This window comes from Neoarius graeffei, chromosome 21 (assembly GCF_027579695.1).
Source record: "Neoarius graeffei isolate fNeoGra1 chromosome 21, fNeoGra1.pri, whole genome shotgun sequence".
Classification (NCBI taxonomy): domain Eukaryota; kingdom Metazoa; phylum Chordata; class Actinopteri; order Siluriformes; family Ariidae; genus Neoarius; species Neoarius graeffei.
In genome coordinates this window covers 12288871-12316600 of record NC_083589.1, presented here as the reverse complement: position 1 = coordinate 12316600, position 27730 = coordinate 12288871, and the positions used below count along the sequence as shown (strand labels likewise).

Genomic DNA, 27730 nt, shown 5'->3' with positions numbered 1-27730 from the left:
CAGAATAGGATGTAGTGTGTCAAATAAATCAGCTGTAACCATGTTTTTTGTGTTCCTGTATGTGATGGTGCAAAATGCACGCCTGCGATGGAGAGGACAGCAATATTAAATAAAATAGCCACGTGATCCTACAAACAGATCTGCATACAATCTGACTTACCTAAATCTGTCCAAGAGGCAAGTGCGTGAGTTTTTACACGTTCCTGAAAGCATAAGCACTCGTTAGCACGCTTAGCATGCTCTCGACTCATTCATGAAAAACTTCCTCATCCAGACGTCACCAGGCTAGCCTACCGTAATTACCGTAGTAGACAGTCCAACCCCCGCGGCAACACAGACAGAGGGTAAACAAACACTGCTTTTCGCAGCTCGTGTGCTCGGAGCATTTTGAAGAGAATTGTTTCACTCCAATGCATTACGGCATTAGGAATACCGTACAAGCCAGCGCTGAATCCAGATGCGCTTCCCACAATCTTCGGCCAAAAAGCGGACAAGACGACACGGTCAGTAGTCCGCAAAAGAGAAGTTCAAAGGGTAAGAAAACACTTTTTTATTAAGCGTGATATGTTATTTTGAGTTCCTTTGGGCATAAACGTAATAATTGCTGATGCGGCTTGATGTTTGTTGGGTGTCTTGCTTTGATTTCGTGTCGTCAGAAAAGCCTCAGTAATGACTAACTAAAACAACTATAAATATTGTTCACTTGTGTGCAACTAACTGACGTGGTAATGCTTGTTAATCATCATGATCATCGTTATTCGTGTCATTGTCCGAAATACTCGAGGCAATCAGTGAAGAAATGTCGCTGGCGCTATGGTCCATTTTGTCGAATACGGCCGTGTCATGTCAGTGACGTCACGCTTTACGGAAACCGTTCGGAGTTCTTTTAGGTTTGCAGGAATTTGTTTGTGGAATAGCCGACCTCCATCACTGCAGTCGAGTCAAACGTGATCATTTTAAGAAACAGGTGAAACAGTTTTCATGGAGGAGTAAATTCCAAACCCAGTTTTATGATGTGCATATAACTCATTTTTAATCATTTTGGTGCTGTTTCTGTAATCTACTTGTACTCTGTGATAATTACAGTCAGCATATATTTTTTGCTTATAACTTATCACTGTTTATAAAATTGTGAATTTATTATTGTCTCTTATATTTTATTGTTTCCTACAGTCATCAAGAGGACCACATTGGAAATAAGTGTATTTTCTATGCTGTGCTGTCCTCGGTATCTTTTAACATGTATGAATTTTACCCAATAAATCCATACCATACCAGCAGCTCGGGTGTTTCTGGCAATATTTCTGCCTTTTTTGTACAAGTGCATCTTCCTGTAATATTCACATGAATCCTGTATAGTAAAGCAGTGTTTGTTCACCCTTTTTCTGCATTGCCGCGGGGGTTGGACTGTCTACTACGGTAATTACGGTAGGCTAGCCTGGGGATGTCTTGATGAAGTTTTTCATGAATGAGTCGAGAGCATACTAAGCGTGCTAATGAGCCGTATAACACATAGTTTCAGCTTCGTTTTACAGGTGAAGAGTTCAGATTTGTCCATAAGTCAGGGTTGCAGCTTATTAATACACTATTTCAGATGTATAGTGAAAAATCAGCCTTGCGCCCAAATGACATCATGCATCACTCTTCCAACAGGCAACATGGCAGCCTCCTGGTGGCATTAGAGCAGCGATACAAAAACTTTCTTATAAATGGTCAAACATGCCTGAAAAACTTTCTTACGGGCTCTCGATATTACCAGCTACCAAACCATGCATGTATTTACTTTGCATTTTCTATTCCTTTAAATGATTACTCAGGGCTGCGAAATGGAAAAAGTAAAATCCGAGGAAAAGCTGAGGGTATGGAGTCCACGTGGCCCCAGAAACCAAGTAAATCTTGCATCAAATACAACCCCGATTCCAAAAAAGTTGGGACAAAGTACAAATTGTAAATAAAAACGGAATGGAATAATTTACAAATCTCAAAAACTGATATTGTATTCACAATAGAACATAGACAACATATCAAATGTCGAAAGTGAGACATTTTGAAATTTCATGCCAAATATTGGCTCATTTGAAATTTCATGACAGCAACACATCTCAAAAAAGTTGGGCCAGGGGCAATAAGAGGCTGGAAAAGTTAAAGGTACAAAAAAGGAACAGCTGGAGGACCAAATTGCAACTCATTAGGTCAATTGGCAATAGGTCATTAACATGACTGGGTATAAAAAGAGCATCTTGGAGTGGCAGCGGCTCTCAGAAGTAAAGATGGGAAGAGGATCACCAATCCCCCTAATTCTGCGCCGACAAATAGTGGAGCAATATCAGAAAGGAGTTCGACAGTGTAAAATTGCAAAGAGTTTGAACATATCATCATCTACAGTGCATAATATCATCAAAAGATTCAGAGAATCTGGAAGAATCTCTGTGCGTAAGGGCCAAGGCCGGAAAACCATACTGGGTGCCCGTGATCTTCAGGCCCTTAGACGGCACTGCATCACATACAGGCATGCTTCTGGATTGGAAATCACAAAATGGGCTCAGGAATATTTCCAGAGAACATTATCTGTGAACACAATTCACCGTGCCATCCGCCGTTGCCAGCTAAAACTCTATAGTTCAAAGAAGAAGCCGTATCTAAACATGATCCAGAAGCGCAGACGTCTTCTCTGGGCCAAGGCTCATTTAAAATGGACTGTGGCAAAGTGGAAAACTGTTCTGTGGTCAGACGAATCAAAATTTGAAGTTCTTTATGGAAATCAGGGACGCCGTGTCATTCGGACTAAAGAGGAGAAGGACAACCCAAGTTGTTATCAGCGCTCAGTTCAGAAGCCTGCATCTCTGATGGTATGGGGTTGCATTAGTGCGTGTGGCATGGGCAGCTTACACATCTGGAAAGACACCATCAATGCTGAAAGGTATATCCAGGTTCTAGAGCAACATATGCTCCCATCCAGACGACGTCTCTTTCAGGGAAGACCTTGCATTTTCCAACATGACAATGCCAAACCACATACTGCATCAATTACAGCATCATGGCTGCGTAGAAGAAGGGTCCGGGTACTGAACTGGCCAGCCTGCAGTCCAGATCTTTCACCCATAGAAAACATTTGGCGCATCATAAAACGGAAGATACGACAAAAAAGACCTAAGACAGTTGAGCAACTAGAATCCTACATTAGACAAGAATGGGTTAACATTCCTCTCCCTAAACTTGAGCAACTTGTCTCCTCAGTCCCCAGACGTTTACAGACTGTTGTAAAGAGAAAAGGGGATGTCTCACAGTGGTAAACATGGCCTTGTCCCAACTTTTTTGAGATGTGGTGTTGTCATGAAATTTAAAAATCACCTAATTTTTCTCTTTAAATGATACATTTTCTCAGTTTAAACATTTGATATGTCATCTATGTTCTATTCTGAATAAAATATGGAATTTTGAAACTTCCACATCATTGCATTCCATTTTTATTTACAATTTGTACTTTGTCCCAACTTTTTTGGAATTGGGGTTGTACAACATTCTTAGAATCTCCTGAAAAAAGAGAAGACTGCGCCCAGAATGTGCATATTTTAATGATTTTTAGACAGCTTTGTTTTGACATTAAAACTATCCATCAGTATTTTTTCATAATATTGAAAAAAAAAAAGAACGTGACTTGAAATAAATTTCTTGCTTCTAAACCAACATGTACGTTAATTAAGAACAGTTTAGCTACATGGATTAAATGAAGATTGAAAAATACCGACAGGCATTTCAAGAACCATCGGAAAACCATTTAGAAAGCTTATAAAACCAAGTAAAAAGATCAATAACGTACGTTTGTTTTAAAAAGGTCACTTTAAGACTCGTTTTATTTCTTAGATATATCTGTGTGTGTGTGTGTGTGTGTGTGTGTGAGTGAGAGAGAGAGAGAGAGAGAGAGAGATCATGCTAAGGCTATCATGCTAAATGCATTTACACGACGATCAGCATGGCAAATTAAAAATAAGAGTTATAAACGCTAATAAACATTTCGTAAGAAGTATCATGCATGATCAACAGACAAATCTGAAAACAAGATAGATAAATACCTGCTAATCTGTAATTTGACAGCTTTAATTTCACCGCTTTTGCGTGCTTCTTTCCCTGCACCGATCCGTATTTTACATCCTGATGGTATAGCGTGCAGTACGCCTCGCCTGGTTCCTTGATCTTTCGGATGTGTTCATAAAGATATTTGTTTCCGGCTTGAAATTCCAGCCGCTGCCAATTCAACGGATTCTTGATACCGTTTTCCTGGTCTACTTTTTTCACGTCGTCATTAATCGCCATCCTCCCTCCGTACGATGTCACAGACGTACCGAAAAAATCTGGCATCACCATTTAATCGCACGCTATATTGTCAACACGTGTTTGAAAAGAGTAAACCGAAAATGATAAGAAAGAAATCTGGGTCTGTCTCAGAAACTGGGTACTGTGGGGGTACCCCACTAAATATACTCAGTCAATAAACTATACAGTTTTGAATGGCGATGTTGGTTTTAATTTGAAATAAAACGATGAAAGAAATAATACAGATAAAACTAAAACTTTGATGTGAATATTCAGAATTTGGCAAAAATTCTGCAAACTTGTGGAAAAATGGCGGCTTGATCTGGGACATGATAAATGGTTGACGACATCGCATTCCCTTAAAAAGGTTGTAGTTCACTGAAAAGTCTACAGTTATCACTAATTGTATTTTAAGTTGCAACTTTATACACCTAAGGATCGGTGCGCTCACAGAATAATCATAACCGTAATAAAACATCATGCAAAATATTTGATCACCTTCATAACGCCATTTTCCGCAAACCCAAAATTAGATCGTGTGTTTTGATCTAAACGGAAAACCTCAGGGTCGAGGTCACTACCTCACCAAAAGTAGTAACTTAAAATCACTACGCCGTATAAAAATGTAGTTATAAATCTGCGATTTTGTTTTTAAAACGAAAGCTGAAAGTTAGGTATAGAATACGTTTCTTACAGAATATGTTACGATGGTAGCTGGTCTTGTATGAATTTCTGAGCTATAAAATGAGTTGTGGTCTATTTTTTACTGTAGCGTGTTATTTGTGTGCGGGGAAGGACACACATTAACAATTTGCATGTGTAGAATGGAATTTTCCACTCCAGCAGTTAGAAGTTGATCGTGCTTCCATTTGCGGTCTTTCTGTTACGCGGGTGATCTGTTCGGACGTTATCACTGAAAAGGTGAGTTTTGACAGTTTTATTTTGCTTTAGTCTTGCAGTATAAGGCAATAGAATGTTTCTTTTTCTTCTTACTTTCATATTTCGTAGTGTTTGCGTATTTTTGGCGAATATATTTTGCAACCATGGTCAATTTAGATTGAACTTTTGATAGAATCTACGGCCAGTCATTTTGCCCCGCCCCCGCCTCGTGCTCCATCCGGTGCGGTAGTGATGTCCCGTTGCTCGCGCGCCGCAGCAGAGACCCGCGCGACCTTCAGCCGGTACAGTTGCTGTTCTTTTACCACCGCCGTTATTCTCATCTTTCCGGTGTGTTCTTGATTTTTCCATTGTTTCCTATTTCGCCGTATCAAATACCCAAAATGTATCATATTATTCATATTTAAGTGAATAATCAATTCAGTCATCATAACTTGGCGTTTTTAACCCAAGCAATCAAAAAGAGGAAATTTATTCAATATTTTCACTCATCTGTGAAGGAGGGGCTTTAATTCTTCATTATTATTTTATATGGAAATCAATTTTACAAAAGCATTTGAATTGTAATCCAAAAAAATTTTCCACAGTGGAGGCCAGATAAAGCAAGATGCTATCTTTATTCTTATTAAACATGACAAAAGAAACATTGAGTGTTAGGTAAATGCAAAAAAAAAAAAGTAAAATTAGAAAATTTATTTTTTGAGCATAATGTCCCAAATGAGAGACCAGTTTCTGAGACGGACCCATATTTTTTATATATATATATATATATATATATATATATATATATATATATATCCCCCCCATCCAGTAAACAAACAATGCACTCGTCTACATTTATTTATTTATTTTGCAAAAATGGTATTTTTGTGATCAAATCTGCGGAATTCTGCTGATTTTTCACGACCCTGTTACTGGATTACAGAATATAAAGTTAATTGTTAATGTGAGATGTAGTTGGCTGTTTTTGCGCTCTCCCTCCCTTTGGTATGAAACGAGTTCATTATAACCAGATGTGTTTCGGGGTACCTTACACACGCACACAGCCTGGGAGAGAGGGCCTCCTATATGCCTTGGGTTCCTGCAGGACCACTGCATACACACATGTGAATACTCGATCATATGGGCAGTAAACGATGTCACCAGCTGAGAACTTGGACTTTTCCCCCCCAAAAAAATGAAAAATAAAGTAAAAAGCTGGACCTGAAGAATTGGACTGGTTCCGGCTGTAAGACGGCCTGGACGGTCTCAAAGGTCTTGCAAAAGAACAATCCAGCAAGGATCTCCAAGAAGATCTTTCTAGATGCACCGGTTTTGTTGTATGAGCTAATAGTACTCGGTTTTGTATTTTGAGAACGTGGTTTATCATTTATATGAACTTGAGTAAACTAGGGCGACAATTATCGACACCTTAACGATCTTTTGGCTGTTGCAAAAGTCGAAAAGACCTTTCAGTATGTAAACTGTGCATTAATAATTACTCAAACTTCCACGGGGGGGGGGGGACAAGAGTTGATTCCTGATTACTTCGCATATCAGATCATGTGACACCGTTCCACAATTACTGACACCTTTGTACACAGTTATCGACACCGTTCCACAATTATTGACACCCAGATGATTAATTATATTAAAAAATAAATAAATAAAATATTCGGTATGAAGTTAACAAAACATTTTTTATTTAAAATTTGTTTTACGCAGACTTCTATTTAGTACAAAATATCTACATGTGTGTTACGTAGGTGTTTACGTAAATGAGGAAGTAATTCTAATGTTGGTAAACAAAGGAACTGATAAATGTTTAACCTGCGTCAGAAAATCTTTCTGTTCCACTTTTAAAGTGCATATTCTGGACCAATTTCGTGTTTGTTTTTAGATGAAAGCATGTCCCTTTACACACTCATCCAGAAGGGTAATTTTGCACAAGGCCGTCTGTCTACAGCAGAAAATAATAAAATAACAAAACGCGTCTGGAAAAATCCCAAGGGAGTCTGGAGCCAGATTCGTGACGTTACCTGCGGAAGCGCCAGCAGGCTGCGCGAGCTTTGCACGGTTTCAGTGCACAGCCTGTGTAGACCAAGCGCTCCCATTTCTCTCTCATTGTCCGGTCTTTTGGGAAACGATGAGTACTAATCCCATCAAGATTGGTGTTGCTACACCCTCCTACGATACATCTGTTAACCATTTTAATAATTACGTGATAACGTTGAAGAAATGTGCAGAAAACCACCAGGTCGTTTTCTCATAAACAAGCCAGCGCTGACGTAGGATTCAGAAGGAGGCGTCCCGCACGCGACGTCACGAAAATCAGTGTTTGCCAGGAAATCCAAATGCCAAGTTTTTTCAGAGGTGGACCAATTCACCTCAAATGGCTTGATTTCAACTGAATTTTTCTGGTATTGCACAAGGTAAAAAAAAAAAAATTGCACAAAATGCAACAGATATTTGACCAAAGTTTAATATAAAATAGGAGAATTACACTGATCTTGCTCCTGAATTTACCCGTGATATGCACTTTCAGTATTTTCGTAGATCGCATTTTGTTAATCATTATTTGTTGTTTTTGTATTCATTTCTAGTTTACCAATAAATATCAGCAGGAAATTGACATTGTAACCACATGAAAATCCACGTCAACGGTCACATCTCATTCCTCGAACCAAAATATAAAATGTCTACTGATATTGTAATATGTGGTAGATATTTACAACAAACTGAAAAAAAAAAAAACATTCTGAATGGAATAGAAAAATCTGAATATTTCAAGCATGTAATTTTTTTTTATATGCTAGGAATTTAATTCTGCTCTACAAAGATCGATCCATAACAGTTGTAAAAGTCACTTAATTCCACAGGGTATCGATAATGGTGGACACCGGTGAAAGTGATCACTATTATCGATACCTCACGTGACTTCTCAAACGCGCGTTTAGATACAAAATGGTGACTGTCAAACGAAAGAGTAAGGAACGAAGTAGGTTTCGACGAGATCATCATGAAATATCGGTGAATTTGATCAGTAAAAACATGCCCATGATCTTTCCACTAGAGGTCTGCGCGGGACAGAATTTTCAGTCCCGCTCCCGCATTGTGCAGTCCCGCTCCCACAAAGAATTATGATTTTCAGTCCCGCTCCCGCCCACGCCTGCCATATTTTGTCCCGTTCCCATCCGCAAATCCTGCATGATGCAGACGTTCGCGTCATTTCTCACGAAAGTTCTTGTCATTGGCTTGGCGAATTAAACATGCTGAGCTTAGCTGAGCTCTCCACTGACCGATCCTTCACCTAGCGCACGTAGCGAGGGTGCGCGTTGCCAGGTGGCATGCGCAGCTGAGGCTTTACAGAGATTCCCAACACACCTACCAAAATCTACAGTGGATATTAAGAATATTGTACATTGCACATAGCTTATGTCACTCCTCACATTTCCATTCTAGGAAATACAAGTAGGCCTATAAGAAATTAATATAATTTAAAGACACAGCGTGATGGTGCCCCGCCCCCTACTTTGAGTGGATTTGAGCATAAATATCTACAGCTCACGTTCAGGGGTGCGTTTCCCAAACAACCAACCAAGTTAGCATTAAACCAATATGGTATGATGCAAGTTTGAACTAACTAACATCCAAAAAAACGACTGTTTCCCAAAGCTGTAGTAGTGTTTAAAGCAGCACTTACTTCTGAAGCACTGTGAGCTTCACTAGAGGAGCTCTGCTCTTCTGCCATGATCAGAGATCTCAAACACGGAAGAGCGGAAAGGAATCGGAAACGTACGCGAGATTAGACCACATCCGCAAATTTAGGCATCTTAAAATGTTTTTATTAATGCCAAATAAAATATCCAGTACAAATTATATATGATGGACATAAATTAATAATTTATACATTTTATTTTAAACACGTTTTTAGTTAGCGGGACTGCAGCTTATCACCTCTCCCGCCCGCTCCCACATTGTGCACTCCCCCTCCCACCCGCAATGAGCTTTCAAAATTTGTCCCATGCCGCACTGCTTTGCGTCGGGTCCCGCGGGACTCCGCCGGGAGTGCAGGGCTCTACTTTCCACCATGCTTACCTGCGATGATAACGTCCGGGTTCTTATCAAATCGTGCTTGCTTAAATAAACAAATAAAAATTCCATCCTAGGTAACGAGCTGTGTCATCAGACGACAAGATTAAAGGGCGAGGCGGGCGGGTCTTCCGGTTGATTAATTAACCAATAATAACTGTTGGAACTGAAACTCGCAGTTTTAAAATTTTTTTATGGGTAAATCTGGAAAGGTGTCGATAATTATGGACTGTCCATAACTGTAGCCTCCACTGTAGTATTAAAGAAGGAAACTGGTGTAAGAAAAGTTTTCTTCATATCTTTTGTGAGACGACGCTTCACCCTTCACACTAGAACCCGTCCTGAGAAAGATTTCCCGAAAGAGTTCCCGTCTACAATCTCATACACAGGACACACACACTTACCCCAGAGATGTCGGCCACTCGGTGGATGGGGACCTCCTTCTTGCTGTGGAGCCCCTTCCCGTTCTTGAGGGCCCTGCAATGATTCAGTTATCAAGAGCGTTAAAAAAATGGCTTTCGATGAGCAAAGACTGAACAATCCTTCCACACATTAAGGTGGCGCTAACTTGTGTTGATCAAATTATAATTCCTTTGTTTGCTGTGTGGACTTCTTTAAAAACAGGCATCCCACTTGCTCGTGACTTTCGTTTGGAAATCCGTTTCGTTGATCGTCACCGTGTGCATGCTTTCACAAAAAAAATAAATAAATAAAACATCAACTGCTAACTTACGTACACCCCCGGTCTCGCTTCTATCAGAACGCAAGCGATTGAAGGAATAGGACACTTAGGAATGTTGACTTCGACAAATAAGTAAGTAAAGAGGAGCGAAATCACCGGAGGCCTCCCGACTGACCATCTCCGATTTGCTTCAACCCTTCACAAATTATTCCCAGTAAACACCATACAAAATTTCAGTCTTATATCTTTATTAGTTTTTGAGATATCGGTACTTGAAAAATGGGGCGTGACCGATTTGACTGTAAAAACGAGTGGTATAGAAAAAGATGCAAAGTTCAATCAGTTGTGGGTGGTAAAAGAGAGCAACTGGACTTGCTTGAAGATTCTTGAAGACGTTTCACCTCTCATCCAAATGGCTTCTTCAGTTCTGTCTGACTAATACCCTGTCCACACTAGGGATTTTGTACCGATACGAAACTACTTTTGTACCGCAATACCTGTCCACACTAGCAACTATACCAGTACTGTAGCGGTATAACTGTATCGGTACGAAACCCACAAATGTATGGGTTTCGTACCAGTACAGTATCGGTACTGTAGCGCTTCGCTGTAGTGTGGACAGATGAAGCGGTTCTGTATCGATACAAATATAACGCGCATGCACAATGAACCATTCCTACGTCTTCCGGGTTATTCATACAATACAATATGCACGTGCTTTCCAGCTGTAAATAAAACGTCAAAATGGCTCAAAACGACCGTGGAGCTACATGGAGCAAAGAAAGGGGGGAGAAAGGGAGAGGGGGAGGGAGGAAGAAAGGAGGAAGAGGGGAAAAAGGAGAGAAAGGAAGAGGGAGAAAGTGAGGGGGGAGAAAGGGAGATTCGTTTTCTTTGTTTCTTTCTCAACTGCCTCACGCGTTTTATACGATTCGACTGAATAAATGACCACCAGAAATACAGACTGTACATTGACAACAAAAAGCACACACACGTTGTTTCATCCGACATATTCTCGGAAGGAAGTTACTCGGTAACCACGGAAACATTTCCCGCACGCGCATTTCAACTACCGTGAAAGAAAACTGCAAACATTTCTCGCTAGTGTGCACAGATGCACTAAACTGTACCGGTATACTTTGTATCGATACAGTTATACCACTTTCGTACCGGTATAAGTGTGAACACAGCATAATGGGGAGTATCACGTATTTATCCTCTCATGGATGAAAAGCAATCCTAAGGTGTCGTTAAGTCATCCTGTTGGTGTGGGTCACTGGGGGCTGGGTGTGAACGGCCTAGAGAGTCGTTGGGGTGATTAATGGGTTGTTGGTTCTCTCTGTCTTCCTGTGAGTCACTGAAAACAGCTGGGTTTTGGTGTGCATTCAGTTGGAAGTTGTCTGACATGGGATCAGAAAACTATTTTATTTATAAGCAGTAGCCACATGTACGCATAGGGGACCTATTTCTTTTTTTCGCGCTATCTTCTTTCATATTCATATTAAGTGCGATCAGGCGAAGTTACGATAAAGAGAATTACAGCACTGGAAAGAGCACGTCTTCGTTAATACAACCCCGATTCCAAAAAAGTTGGGACAAAGTACAAATTGTAAATAAAAACGGAATGCAATGATGTGGAAGTTTCAAAATTCCATATTTTATTCAGAATAGAACATAGATGACATATCACATGTTTAAACTGAGAAAATGTATCATTTAAAGAGAAAAATTAGGTGATTTTAAATTTCATGCCACTGTGAGATATCCCCTTTTCTCTTTACAACAGTCTGTAAACGTCTGGGGACTGAGGAGACAAGTTGCTCAAGTTTAGGGAGAGGAATGTTAACCCATTCTTGTCTAATGTAGGATTCTAGTTGCTCAACTGTCTTAGGTCTTTTTTGTCGTATCTTCCGTTTTATGATGCGCCAAATGTTTTCTATGGGTGAAAGATCTGGACTGCAGGCTGGCCAGTTCAGTACCCGGACCCTTCTTCTACGCAGCCATGATGCTGTAATTGATGCAGTATGTGGTTTGGCATCGTCATGTTGGAAAATGCAAGGTGTTCCCTGAAAGAGACGTCGTCTGGATGGGAGCATATGTTGCTCTAGAACCTGGATATACCTTTCAGCATTGATGGTGTCTTTCCAGATGTGTAAGCTGCCCATGCCACACGCACTAATGCAACCCCATACCATCAGAGATGCAGGCTTCTGAACTGAGCGCTGATAACAACTCGGGTCGTCCTTCTCCTCTTTAGTCCGAATGACACGGCGTCCCTGATTTCCATAAAGAACTTCAAATTTTGATTCGTCTGACCACAGAACAGTTTTCCACTTTGCCACAGTCCATTTTAAATGAGCCTTGGCCCAGAGAAGACGTCTGCGCTTCTGGATCATGTTTAGATACGGCTTCTTCTTTGAACTATAGAGTTTTAGCTGGCAACGGCGGATGGCACGGTGAATTGTGTTCACAGATAATGTTCTCTGGAAATATTCCTGAGCCCATTTTGTGATTTCCAATACAGAAGCATGCCTGTATGTGATGCAGTGCCGTCTAAGGGCCCGAAGATCACGGGCACCCAGTATGGTTTTCCGGCCTTGACCCTTACGCACAGAGATTCTTCCAGATTCTCTGAATCTTTTGATGATATTATGCACTGTAGATGATGATATGTTCAAACTCTTTGCAATTTGACACTGTCGAACTCCTTTCTGATATTGCTCCACTATTTGTCGGTGCAGAATTAGGGGGATTGGTGATCCTCTTCCCATCTTTACTTCTGAGAGCCGCTGCCACTCCAAGATGCTCTTTTTATACCCAGTCATGTTAATGACCTATTGCCAATTGACCTAATGAGTTGCAATTTGGTCCTCCAGCTGTTCCTTTTTTGTACCTTTAACTTTTCCAGCCTCTTATTGCCCCTGTCCCAACTTTTTTGAGATGTGTTGCTGTCATGAAATTTCAAATGAGCCAATATTTGGCATGAAATTTCAAAATGTCTCACTTTCGACATTTGATATGTTGTCTATGTTCTATTGTGAATACAATATCAGTTTTTTTGTAAATTATTGCATTCCGTTTTTATTTACAATTTGTACTTTGTCCCAACTTTTTTGGAATCGGGGATGTATGTTCACAAAATATCAAGTTGGCATCTTGAAACAAACTATTTATTAGGGTATCAACCACGCCATGTTTTGCTACGGACGGAAATGTCGTGTCGAGGCGTATCAGAGGTGGACAAAGTACCCGACTTCATTACTTAAGTCGAAGTCCAGATCCCGCTGGTTAAATGTTACTCCGATACAAGTGAAAGTTGGACAAGCAAATTTTTACTTAAGTACCAAAGTACTTGCTTTTAAAAATACTTAAATATTAAAAGTACATTTTCTGTCAAGGCTTTGTTGCATTATTGCCACAACGCTTACAAAACCTAATGCCGGAAATGTGAATTCACAAAATGAACGCATGCTGTGCTATCATGGTGGTTTAACCCAAAATGACAAAAGGGCCCGAAACAAAAGTTTGGGCACCCTGCATGGTTAGTACCTACTAACACCCTCTTTGGCAAGTATCACAGCTTGTAAACACCTTTTGTAGCCAGCTAATAATCTTTCAGTTCTTACCTGGGGGATTTTCACACATTCGTCCTTGCAAAAGGCTTCCAGTTCAACAAGTTTCATGGGCTGTCTTGCATGCGCTGCTCTTTTGAGATCTATCCACAGATCTTCAATGATGTTCAGGTCAGGGGACTGAGAGGGCCCGGGCAAAACCTTCAGCTTGGGCTTCTTGAGGGATTCCATTATAGATTTTGAGGCGTGTTTTGGATCATCGTCTTATTGTAGGACCCGTCCTCTTTTTAACTTCAACTTTTTTACAGATGGTGTGATGTTTGCTTCCAGAATTTGCTGGTATTTATTCGAATCCATGCTTCCCTCCACCAGTGAAATGTGCCCTGTGCCACTGGCTGCAACACAACCCCAAAGCATGATCGATCCACGCCCATGCTTCAGAGTTGGAGAGGTGTTCTTTTCCTGGAATTTGGCACCCTTTTTTCTCCAAACATACCTTTGCACATTGTGGCCAAAAAGTTCTATTTTGATTTCATCAGTCCACGGGACTTGTTTCCAAAATGCATCAGGCTTATTTAGATGTTCGTTTGCAAACTTCAGACACTGAATTTTGTGGCTAGGACGCAGGAAAGGTTTTCTTCGGATGACTCTCCCATGAAGGTCATATTTGTTCAGGCGTTGCTGCATAGTAGAACAGTGCACCACCACTCCAGGGTCTGCGGAATCTTTCTGAAGGTCTTTTGCAGTCAAACAGGGGTTTTTATTTGCCTTTCTATCAATCCAACAAGCAGTTCTTTCAGAAAGTTTTCTTTATCTTCCAGACCTCACCTTGATCTCCACTGTTTCTGTTAACTGCCATTTCTTGATAACATTCCAGTCTGAGGAAACAGCTACCTGAAAACACTTTGCTACGTTCTTGTAGCTTCTCCTGCTTTGTGAGCATCGATTACTTTATTATTCAGAATGCGAGGGAGTTGCTTAGAGGAGCCCATGGCTGTTGATTTTAGGGACAAGTTTGAAGAGTCAGAGAATTTTTATACAGCTTTGAAATCTGCATCATCTGACCTTTCCTAACGAAGAATTTGAACAAGCCACAGCTCAACAAGCGAATTAAGGTCTGGAACCTTGGGAACAGTTACCTGAGAACTCAAATGTATTGGGGTGCCCAAACTTTCGCATGGTGTTCCTTTTCTTTTCTCGCTCTCCAATTGGACAAAACAAAAATAATACACAAATCTTGCAGAAAACGCTGAAAAGAAACGTGTCGTCTTTACCTTTATGCCTTTTGGTGATCGGTTCATCTTCTGCTCACTTAACTATTCACAGTAACAGACGTTTTCAGTAAGGGTGCCCAAACTTTTGCATGCCACTGTATATACCACAATCACCAACCCGTAAATTAAAAAAAATCTCAGTTTTCAGTAAGGGTGCCCAAACTTTTGCATGCCACTGTAAGTTGCCAAAAAAAAAAAATACTCAAGGAAAGTACAGATACTCAAAAAGTGTACTTAAGTACAGTACTCAAGTAAACGTACTTCGTTACTGTCCATCTCCGAGGCGTATGATGTATGCTCCAGGTAATACATAAAACCTGGAAATTGTCTCTCGTGCAGATACAGTTCCTCATGACTATGATGTGTATTTGTATGACCAACAATGGGGGATAGTTAACATGCGTGCAAGTAATATTCGTGCGTCCTCATGGTCCCTCTAAGACGTACAGCTGGCCCAGGAGGGAGGAGATCTGTTGGATCCCTATTGTGAAGCTTATTGATGCTCCACTTACATCAACTGGCAGGCAATAGAAACTTCCATCTGATGTTGGAAAGCAAATCAATACATTGCTCGAACTCTTCAAGTCGACAGTATTTGTTTGGAGTTTTGCTTCTCCTCACACTGTAGTTTGTTTAAACTGTACAAGTGGGTACGGTAAAGCTTACAGAATACAGATAAGCTGAATATTTAGACAAAACGTACAAATATTAGCGCTCTGATACAACTGCAAGTCCAGTGGCTCTCTAGTTTACGTTTCTGTTCGTGGTGATACATGGCGTATTTGATACCTCAATAATAAATAGTTTGGTTCAAGATACCAACTTGATATTTTGGGAATACATTAATGAAGACGTGCTCTTTCCAGTACTGTAATTCTTTTTATGGTAGACCTTGTCATACAGGAGCAATATGCATTTGAAATACAGATGTGAAATGATTTTTTCCCTTCATTTTTAACACCTCACAAATCAGAAAATTTTATTTCTTTTAGAAAAATACTTCGTCGCTAAAATAGTATTAGAACATGAGAAACTAGAAAAGCACTCGGAGAGCGCAGACCTCCGCCAAGAATCCTTTAAAAAATATCCGGGATCCAGAAGGTGATCCGGATCACCGCCAAAATGTAATGGATTGTTACTTGTGCCCAGTCACACCTCTGGAAAAAATTTCAGAGCAATCCGTTCATTACTTTTTCCGTAATGTTGCTAACAGACCAACAAACAAACAAACGCTACCGAAAACATAACCTCCTTAGCAGAGGTAATAATAATAATAATAACTAGAATGCATTTCCGGAGAAAATGCAAGTGTGCTTGCTCAGTTGCGCTGTCATGGCGACCCGGCAAGAGAGGCGACCGCACGCGCACACGACAAGTTGTGTGTCAACACGCGAAAGTTTGGCTGAGACACAAGGCGGAGTCTCATACGGAGATGACAGGCTGGTTACAGGGACATCCCAGAGCATCACTAACATGAAAATGTAGATGTAATTCTAAATCCGTAAAGAGATATGACCCAAAACACGTTTCTGCTCATTGTGGCGCCCCCTAGTGGCCAAATGACACCAAATTTGATGAGGGTACATGAACTGGTGCCGAAAGTCATCTCAACAAATATGGTCTTGATATGTCAAAGCGTTTCTGAGATATGAGCCAAAATACGTTTTTGCTAATTGTGACGCCTCCTAGTGGCCAAATGACACCATATTTGATGAGGGAAGTTTGGATGGTGCCCAAAGTCACGCCATTAAATATGGTCTTGATATGTCAAAGCGTTTCCGTGATATGAGCTCACTTCCTATTTGGTGGCTTCGCCATCGATTTTGATTGGCTGCCACGGGCGAACGCTTCGATGTACGAGAGCGAAATGAATACCATTCATTAGGCATTGACTGGAGATCATGTGTGCCAAGTTTCGTGATGATTGGACAAAACATGCGGCCAGGGTCACTTGACCTTCACTTTGGACAAAATTCAAAATGGTGGAAAATCTAATTCGGCGGAGAATGACGGCATAGGGTGCGTTGGAATCGGCTAGCTCCAAGGATTCCAACGGCACCAGACTTATGAAAATCGGACATACGGATTAAAAGTTACGTGCATGAACACATGCAAGACTGTGATCAGTTGGTGGCGCTAGAGCGTGAGACGTACCAACATGAAACTTGATGAACTCAATCAGGGTCCACTCCTCTATCAGTGTACCAAGTTTCATGACTTTACACCTTACGGTTTGGCCTACAGAAGGAAAAATCTGTTTTTTTGCGTCGCACGCCCATTCATTTCAACGGGGAAAAAATTAATCGTTTAAAAAAATCCGGGATCCAGAAGGTGATCTGGATCACCGCCAAAATTTTATGGATTGTTACTTGTGCCCAGTCACACCTCTGGAAAAAATTTCAGAGCAACCCGTTCATTACTTTTTCTGTAATGTTGCTAACAGACAAACCAACGCTACCGAAAACATAACCTCCTTGGCGGAGGTAATAAATCCCAAAATTTGAAAAACCTGACGTGTTTCAATGTGGAAATACAAAGGGCCGAAAAGCACAAACTAATGGATTTTTCAGCAAGCTATAAACTGACAAATGTGCAATCGTGGATCTTTAATAGGAGTTAAAGACATCTAGTACCAAAGAACAACAGCTCGTGAAAATTTCATGCATCTAGCTCAAAAGTAATGACTTGCTGAACTTCGCATCTTTTTCTATACCACTCGTTTTTACAGTAAAATCAGGGTCGCGCCCCGTTTCTCCAGAGGTGGACAGTAACGAAGTGCATTTACTTGAGTACTGTACTTCAGTACACTTTTACCCCTTTTCCACCAAATCAGTTCCAGGGCTGGTTCGGGGCCAGTGCTGGTGCTGGTTCACAACTCGTTCAACTTGCGAGCCAGCTGAGAACCAGTTTGCTTTTCCATAGTTCGCGGTGCTAAGGGGAGCCACGTCAGTTACGTTGCTGTATACGTCAGTTACGTCGCTACGTTTGCATAAACCTTGGCGCGAATATCGAAGCAAAAACAACACGGAAGAAGCAGCAGCAGCAACAACAACAATAATAATAATGGATGACTTTGCGTTTGTACAGCTGCTGCTTCTCGTCGCTTAAAAATGGTGATCTTTCGCGGTCTTGTTATTGTTGTCGGTCTTAACAACTCCGCCCCCCCCCGCTGACGTAAGCGGTTCTTTCCTCTGGCCCAGCAGAGAGTTGGTGCTAGCCTGGAACCGGTTTTTCTGGCCCCAGAGCCAGTTCTTTGTCAGTGGAAACAGAAAACCCGGTTCCAAACTAAGCACTGGCCCCGAACCAGCCCTGGAACTGCTTTGGTGGAAAAGGGGCATGTGAGTATCTGTACTTTACTTGAGTATTTTCTTTTGCAACTTATCACTAACTTCACTACAATTATTTGAACGACAAATATCATACTTTTCACTCCAATACATTTCTATCAAGGTCCTCGTTACTATGAAGCGGCTTTGAAAGTGGATGTTTTTTCTTTTCGTTTTTTTTTCGCAGGTGACACTGAGAGCCTATCAGTAATCACTAGGGTCACGTCATGTCCATCGACTGTATAAAATCAAGTTCAGTGATTTCTCAGCAGCGTTATTTAACACGATCGGGTGATGGCGGAATGGAAGGAGGCGGTTCATCTAGGGAATGCACGCACTCATGGCCATACCTAGAACCCATGCTTCTGAAAGGATTCAAGAGTCGTGTTGTTTTCAATGTTTGCTGAAAACGGAGCACATCACAGCCTACAAAAACTCGCCGTCCGACCTGTGGGAGCATATCGAGGTATATAAATGTTTTATTCCAAGAGAAAGCTCGCCACGAAGTTGTCTGTGCTTTTCGAGCTAGCGATAACGTTGCAACAGCTATGCAGTCTGATTAGTTAAATAACTTTCTGTGGATTTGCCCGCCAAGTTGCCGTAGCCTTGTCCACGGCTAACAATAAACACATAGCTAGTTAATTTGGACACTGTTAGTTAGCATGTAAAAACGGAGTTAAGCTGACATGAATAACGTTAACTTATCTGAAGAAATGTCTTAGCCTAATCTTGCCAAATAAACAAAATGTAGAAATCATTCTTTTCTAGTAGCGTTAGCTACCCAATATGATTTTGAGTTTGAAAAGATTTTGCTAGCATGTCGGGTGGAGTTTCACTGACTAGCTAGCGTAACGTTAAACCGTCATGGTGGCACAGGCAGATTTATATGTGCATGAATACGTACAGACACACAGACGTGACCTGTGAGATGGACAGTACTGTACTCGTCAGTCACAACAAATTGCTGGAATTTTTTGTTTTGATGTCTTGCTTTTTTGTTTCCTTTTGTCCTGCTTAAAGGCGAATTGAAGTCATTTTTAAACTTGCTTTATTTCTTAATTAACGTGTTATTCAATTATGTTTAATTGCAACTAATTGCAATTAAATATTACACTTACTGGCCTATTCGGTTTTTAGCTGTGTTGAATTTAGTTCGTTTGGTCCACGGCGGGCGTCACTTATCCGCGCGATCTTCACGAGACTTGTGCGAGACTTCGAAACGTCAAGTGTCAGCGCCGCCATTTTGAAAACTGTTTTCCAAACTAAATCTTGCACAACAACGAGTTTAAATGACGATTACTGCCTACTTTTTTCAAACTTTCCTGATTGCTATCAAAACAAACAAAACTTCCGGCTTGATTACGTCAGCGTTCGAAAGAGGGCACGCGAGTCTTTTGACAACCCGTGTCCGAAATCGCTCCTTATTCACTATATAGGGCACTATATAATGAAGATGCCATTTTGTAGTGCTGTCCGAAACCTTAGTGAGGATTATTTACACCCTATATAGTGCACTCAAAGTATCCCACAATGCATCACGAAAAGTAGTGTACAACGATGGTCACTGACCAAAGCGATGTATCCCATCAAGCATTACGGTCGCGCAATTAAGAGTCTCAAATTTGATTTAATAAAAGGCAGTGGCAAAGAAGAAAGAAAGTATTCAGGCTTGATTTAAAAAACTGAAAGATGCAGGGACTTTGTATTTATTATTTTTGAAAACACACCAGCCGACTGATCTGGCACGTTTTAATTGTGTGACAGTAGTGACGTAAACACCAGCGCGACGGACTAGTGTCCGAAAGCGGGGTTTTTTTTTTTTTCCATTTTACCAATGAGCTCACTATATTAGTCCTCTATATAGTAATTCCCTCTCTAGGGAGTAGTGAACGATATCTCAAAAAATATGAAGAATATAAGGCTGAAATTTGGTATGGTGTTTACTGGGAATAATAACAGTTTGGGAAAGTATGAAGCAAATCGGAGCTGGTCAGTCGGGAACATTTTTCTGAAATCTGGTGATTTGAGGTGGATTTACCCAGCAGTGTTCTCCTCAGGGATTTCAAATAGCATCCTGGTAAACTCATTTTGAAATAGCATTTAGCTTCTTGAAATCGCATCGAAATCCACCCTATAGGTTTCATAAACACGTTCAGTCGGTAAACAGGAAGTCGATGTGCGACAGACCTGAAAATGGTACACATGGTATAGAACCCCAAGGTGAAGTTTGGCACCAAGTGCTTATGATTTGTGGTGGCTGAGAAATTGTTTCGGACGGACGGAGGTAAACCAATATTTCCCCCCCGGAGCAGGGGTAATTTAAATAAATAAATAAATAAATAAAATCCCCACCACACCCCACACCTCCCCCGGATATCTTCAGAGATGAACACGTGACCGTTGACCCAGAAGTGTGTTCTTACCGTGCTTCTGCAGCCAGCAACTCGTCGTAGTGTGAGGACCTCTGATCATCATCCTGACGGTATCTGATGACCGTCGCAAGGCCTTTACTGACCAGAGCCTCAGCGATATTTCTAGTCAAAAGAAAAGTAAATAAAACGCTCCTGTGAAAGTGAGCAGGTTTAAAATAGAATTAGATAACAAAATGGTTTCAGCAGGAGAGAGAAGAATCACGAAAACAGAATAATTTGATGTTTTAGCCTTCACAGCTCTGAATCATGGCTTTACAAAACTAAACCAAAACTGAGACACAACACCTCTTTACTTACAACTCTCACCACCTCTCTCTATCCAATACAACAAACCTCCACTGATGCCACTTCAAAATCCTGACTGGTTTTCGTGATTGAATATTGGTGCCGTGATGGAGACCACCAGCACCACACAGGAAGGAGAGCTGAAAGGTTTCGGTGAACACAGCGGCGTAATGACATTTCAGTGTAAATATCAGCGCACAGAGATGAAGGCACCAAGCACTTTCTGGCTCCATCTCTGAGTAATGGAGGAAGCCCAGGAGACACGGGGACCAGCAGCACACGTTCCCAAAGAGAAACTGGACAACAGTCAGGGGCTGCTGAGGAACGGCATCACTTCCTGTTCACAGTAACTCTCCCGAGTTACAAACGAACAAAGCTTTTGTTCACATTAGATGACGCTGATAAACAGATGGACCGGGTTCGGTCACATCACATCACTGTGACGCCGAGTTGCATCAGTATTTGAGACGGTCTTCCATCATTCTGGCACATTTCATAAAGTGTACAAACATTCTGTGGGCTGCCAGAGCCAGAAGGAGGAGAAGGAGAAAGAAAAAGGAGAAGAGGAGGAGGTGAAAGAAAAAGGAGGAAGAAGGAGGAGGAGAAAAAGAAAAGGAGGAGGAGGAAGAAGGAGGAGAAGAAAGAAGGAGAGGAGGAGGAGAAAGAAGAAGAGAAGAAGGAGGAGGAAGGAGGAGGAGAAAAAGAAAAGGAGGAGGAGGAAGAAGGAGGAGAAGAAAGAAGGAGAGGAGGAGGAGAAAGGAGAAGAAAGAAGGAGAGGAGGAGGAGAAAGAAGAAGAGAAGAAGGAGGAGGAAGGAGGAGAAAGAAGAAGAGAAGAAGGAAGAGGAAGGAGGAGAAAAAAGAAGAGAAGAAGGAGGAGGAGGAAGGAGGAGAAAGAAGAAGAGAAGAAGGAGGAGGAGGAAGGAGGAGAAAGAAGAAGAGAAGAAGGAGGAGGAGGAAGGAGGAGAAAGAAGAAGAGAAGAAGGAGGAGGAGGAAGGAGGAGAAAGAAGAAGAGAAGAAGGAGGAGGAGGAAGGAGGAGAAAGAAGAAGAGAAGAAGGAGGAGGAGGAAGGAGGAGAAAGAAGAAGAGAAGAAGGAGGAGGAGGAAGGAGGAGAAAGAAGAAGAGAAGAAGGAGGAGGAGGAAGGAGGAGAAAGAAGAAGAGAAGGAGGAGGAAGGAGGAGAAAGAAGAAGAGAAGAAGGAGGAGGAGGAAGGAGGAGAAAGAAGAAGAGAAGGAGGAGGAAGGAGGAGAAAGAAGAAGAGAAGAAGGAGGAGGAGGAAGGAGGAGAAAGAAGAAGAGAAGAAGGAGGAGGAAGGAGGAGAAAGAAGAAGAGAAGAAGGAGGAGGAAGGAGGAGAAAGAAGAAGAGAAGAAGGAGGAGGAAGGAGGAGAAAGAAGAAGAGAAGAAGGAGGAGGAGGAGGAAGGAGGAGAAAGAAGAAGAGAAGGAGGAGGAGGAGGAAGAAGAAAGAAGGAGAAGAAGAAAAAGAAGGAGAAGAAGGAGGAGAAGAAGAAAAAAAAAAGAAGAAGGAGAAGAAGAAGGAGGAGGAAGAGAAGCTCCTCAGGCTCTGGGTGTCAGTATGAAACATGGCTTCAGTGCTCAGGCTTTTGGGATCATCAGCTCCCCTGAAAGGATTTAACCTCACACACTTCAATACCACCAGCATCAAACACACTCGTGTGCTCTCTCTCTCTCCCTCTCTCTCTGCCTGCGTGTGTGCATGTGCACGTGTGTGTGTGTGTGAGAGAGAGAGAGAGAGAGAGAGAGAGAGAGAGAGAGAGAGAGTGTGAGAGAGTGAGTGAGTGTGCGTGAGATAGAGATCAGAGTAAAAGTACAACAAACTGACTAAAACCTCTGATGGAAGTTTTTGAACAGATGTGGCTCGTCTCCATCACACTGTGAAGAAAAAAGAGGGGGAAAGAAAAGCCCGAACCCAGAGAGCGGGAGGATGAAGGAGCTCGTTTGGTTTCTGGGACTGGAATCTGGACTTTCTGTCACGGCTCTGGAACAATTAACACGAGACTTTACACTGCACTCGCCCACTTCTCTCCACTTACACACACGGGCTCCAGACAAGCACACCTGGATCTGACCAACACGAGCACTGAGGCAGCATTCAGGTGTGATCTATTCTCACACACACACACACACACACACACACACACACAGCGTGTGAGATTAGAGGAGAACCTGTAACTGTACTTACATCCCTCCGATGGTCACGGTGGCACAGGTGCGCTCAGGGAAGGCGGGGATGGACCCGGTTTCTGTGCTTGTGGTGGCAGCTCTGATGTAATCGACAGTGACGTTGACCTGAGAGAGAACGTGCGCGCGCGCACACACAACTCAGTCACATAATCTCCAAATATCATCATACCAAGCAACTGATGCCTATTATTGTTCTGGAAACATACAGATCACTGAAAACCTAAACACAGAGACCGAAAATAAAATGATTCCACCGCTGACCAAAAAGACCCAGGCATGAATGAAGGACGCAGTTCCGGTCACAACAAACCAGTGCTTTTAGGACATTTCTTATTGTTAAAACAGTAGTGGAACCAGTGCCTGTGCCACAACCCATGTTCATCTCTCTCTCTCTCCATGTGTGTGTGAGACCCATCACAGAGTCAGACAGGGAGCACGCTGCCTCCTGATCAACACCGTACAAACTGGCAGGTATTTACAGCGAGGACACGCCATCGCCCGTTACTCCGACGCCTGCTCGTCTCGCTCTCCTGCGGTCCTGTGGGTGTGCAGAGACGCAGCGTCTCCTGTCACGACAGATTTATTACATGCAAGTGATTACGATTACACAGAGAACGCTCTGTCAAGACGCGTGCTCTGGAACAGAAACCGCTTTATGGATCATTTACTCTCATCAACATACAAAACGCTTTCTCACAAAAACGGCGTCTCCGTCAGGGGGGGAGTGCGCCGTGCTCCAGGGTTGATGGAATAAGATGAGAGGAAGCGACACCGCCGCAACCCTCTCAAAGAGCGGAAAAGGGGAAGAGGCAACAAAAAGACGACAATTTACCCTCGGGGGAAGAAATACAGAAGAAAAAGGAAGGGATGGGAGAAAAAAAAAAAAGGGCAACAGAAATATGACCTATATATATATATATATATATATATATATATATATATATATATATATATATCTTTCATTGAATGTCTGGCAAAAAGTTCATTTTCCAACACAGCGAGTTTCGGGGAGCCGTTTATTCCCGTTGTACTAATTAAAGAGAAACTTATTTCAAGGGAAACCACGAAATGCCCAGAGGCACCAAGCAGACACGACCCATCGCCGTTCTACTGAAGCTACTCAGACGGGACTTCTCTAATAGCTCTGAAGCTCTCGTCTTAACTCCAGCCAAAGTACGACTGCACTTTTTTTTTTTAAATAAAAAGCTTGGTCTGTTAGAGCAGTTTACTCAAGATCACAACACAGAACTGGAAATCTTCGTGATGGAAATGGACATTTTTACATTTAAAGCTCCATTAAAAAGCATGTATAGTGCATTCACTGGGAGCGAGAGCTTCAGGTGTGTGTGTGTGTGAGAGAAACCGTGTGTGCATTCACGAGGCTCGACAGTCATTTCAGCCCACACCAAGACTGTCGATCATCTCATTAACCACGCCCTTTTATTCATCACCAAACTCATCACTAACACTACGTTCAGACTGCAACCTGAAACGACCCATATCCGATTTGTTGTGAAATCTGATTTTTTTGTTCGGCCGTTCACATTACCAATTATATGAGACTTGTGTGCAATCTCCAATATGAACGGAAAACGACCCAAAAGTGTCCCGCATGCGCAAATTGACACGTAATAAGCACATCTACGTAATACGTACCGTAAATCCTCTAATATAGGCCGGGGCCTTTATTTCACTCAAGTGCATCTTGGTCCAGGCCATTATTGGAAGGAGGCCAGAATTAGAGGCAGGCCTCTATTTCTATTTGAGCAAAACAGACTACCAGTGGAATGAATAAAAACGAGATTTTGTGTCTATTTGAACCTATAAAATAGGTTGATGCTTGGTTACCACCAGACCTACCGGTAATCACAATCAGGGGCGCCTGCAGGGTTGAACTGTAAGGTACGCACTAGCGGTGTAATCCCCCCCCCCCAAAAAAAACAAAAACGCTTGCGTGCTGCAGTTTCTATGAAGAGTCGATCTATAGGCTTATACACAAAACAACGATAGAACTTTAACTTGAAATTGAACAATAGCCTTCCATGAACACAGGCTGATATTTGAACAACATATGTGAACTACACACGACAATAAACAATAAACTCTTTATAGCCTCGATTAGAATCTAGTGAACTTGCTCAGCACTACCGCACGCACGACTCTGACACACACTGTAGCGCAACGTGGGGTACAGAGACTCGCTGAAAAACTCCTCGGATATTTTTCTGAGTTTACCGAAAATCAGAGTCGAAGGAGCCACCCACCCTCTGTCTGGTTTGAAGCGGTTCTGTAGGACATTGAGCTTTACAGAGTCCGGTGCACATTTTAAGGCATCTGGTTGAAGTTTCCCTATGCCTGATAAATCTGATGTCAGTGATAGCGGGCTGACTCGTGGCTCATTAGTAAAGCTATCTGATGGCTCATTTGTCAGCAAGATGGAGCAACCATCTACTTCTGATCGTAAGGGACATGGGGAGATGGAGGTGTTCTTATATGAAATTCACTGGATGTATGGCTAGTTTCAAACTCAGAGGTAGATGAAGGCAATTCCCTCAAAGGAACTGAGCTAGCATCCAGCTGCAGCGTACTGCTGCTCGGTTGCGGAGGAGTGGAAGCTGCCGGTGCCGTGTTACTAGCTGATACTGGAGAGGACTGGCAAGCAGATGACACCCCTGGATCACTGCTTTTGGACTTTTTCGTAAAAGTCTGAAACAAGCTCGTTTGTTTCAGGGTTCGTTTACTCATTTTTGACTCGCTTCTCAATAAATTCTCGCACAAGCTCTGACTACTGACGATCGTCTGTCTCCGTTTCTCAAAACTGGAGAGAATCTCAGTGGTGCAAGAAAAGTATATCTGCATTGACCAATGAGCTTTCTTGGTCACGCACACCCCGCCCACTCCTGAAGCACACAAATGCGCCGGCACACACACGTCTCTCTCTCTCTCTCTTTCTCAAATTATGTTGCATTGCCAAAGCATTCAGGTAACAATTATAATTAAAAAAAAATATCTCTCTCCCCAAGGTACGCCTAGTGCGTCCGGCCATACGCCTGGCGGCGCCACTGATCACAATTGTCTTTCAGATCGGAACGATTGTGTAAGGCCACGATGATCTCAGAAACATCGTTGGTTATAGCCCCGGCCTGTATTAGAGTCCGGCCATTATTTACCTCCTCCGACAGCGAGACCAGCCAATATTAGAGTCCCGGCCAGTAATGGAATACAGGCCAGTATTAGAGGATTTACGGTAAACAAAAAAAAAAAAAAAAAAAAGCGCACTCTTCAAGTTTGCAAGTAAAGCATGGAGATGAGGCGAGACCTGGCGATGTGGTTTTTGTGGCGGCGGCGGAACTCACACAATAATCTGATTAATGTGGGCAGCAGACTAATGAGACCGAAGGTGTCAAATTACTGGAAATTTCCAGAACAATTTTATAATCTTGTAATACAGGATGGTTTAAGTTATAAATCAGTTATCGAAACTGTTTTATTTAAATCAGGCTAACAGATCAACATCCAGGTCCCTACCAAATCCACCATTAGCTTGATCAATTCTATAAAAGTCTATTTAAATTCTGAAAACTGTACAAATGTTGTTGTTTTCCACCAAAGAGGCGGGATTAGCCAACGCAGAATAGTGACGTTTGTCTCTTGTTGATGACGTGTAGGTCGCATGAATGCGACCTGTCCGGTCAGAATGCAGTCGCATGTGAAAATAACGGATATGCATCGGAATTAGGACCACATATCCAAGCGGCCTGGGTCGCATGTGGAAAAAAAAATCGGATCTGTGTCGTTCAGATTGTCAATAACAAATCGGATACAGGTCGCATATGGGCAAAAAAATCGGATGTGGGTCGTTTCAGGGTGCAGTCTGAACGTAGTCTAACACGCTTTAGGAAAAGTATTACGGGAGCTCTCAAGATCAGCTCAACTTGATAAAAATATGACGGAACCCGATTCCAGGAAATAATTTGCATCGATTTCATGTGACGTCACATCCGCCTCGTTAGTTATTCAAAACTTTAGCTGATGGTCGACCAAAGCTCATTCGGCAAAGCGTTTGTACGGACAAGGTGCTTGCGTTGTTTGAATTGATAAAACCGTGAAACCGTTCAAAGTTTCTTCAGGGTTCCCCGTGAACTAATAAAAAAAAAAAGGGTGAACGAACACAGGGTTTCACAAAAAGGCGTCGAGAAAGGCAGCTTTTCAGTGAAATCGAAGGGAGCCGAGTCGAAGCGCGCTCGAGTTTGCAGTGATCACTTGGTGAAAGGTTTGTATTTCCCCAAGTACTTTTCTTGCTGTGCATCGTTATTTTACGGTACTTTTTTTCTTTTTAGCCCCGAAGCGCTAAAGTCCCCAGCTGTTTCTTTGTTTCCTCCTCACAAAGTCCATATGCACGAAGGCCGCGACAAAATTCTTCCCCAGCCGTACAGTTACAACGCGCCGTGACCACTTCATCTCCGTCTTGTTTAACTAAGATCCGGGTCTTTAAAGGGGTTTCTGATGATTTGTGAATGATTTACGTGAGAGACGAGGAAGAATCAAGCCAACTGATGTTTCTTTGCGCTTCGTTGGAAAGACGCGAACGAAAAGCTTAAAAAAAAAAAAAACACGCAACTCACACGGGCAAAAACAATACAGGATTCATTCGGCAGCGACTTGATAGCGAGGTC

General features: G+C 42.1%; 1 protein-coding gene across 1 annotated transcript in view; it reads right to left on the bottom strand.

The window, feature by feature from the left end:
• The window catches only part of snd1 (staphylococcal nuclease and tudor domain containing 1), a 193415-nt gene that overhangs the window by 91234 nt on the left and 74451 nt on the right, over positions 1-27730 (bottom strand). The window contains exons 12-14 of the mRNA XM_060903884.1: positions 23053-23159; positions 20557-20667; positions 9687-9759 (exon numbers count right to left, since the gene is read on the bottom strand). Of these exons, the coding sequence (XP_060759867.1) occupies positions 9687-9759; positions 20557-20667; positions 23053-23159 (291 nt within the window). The remainder of the gene's footprint in view (positions 1-9686; positions 9760-20556; positions 20668-23052; positions 23160-27730) is intronic.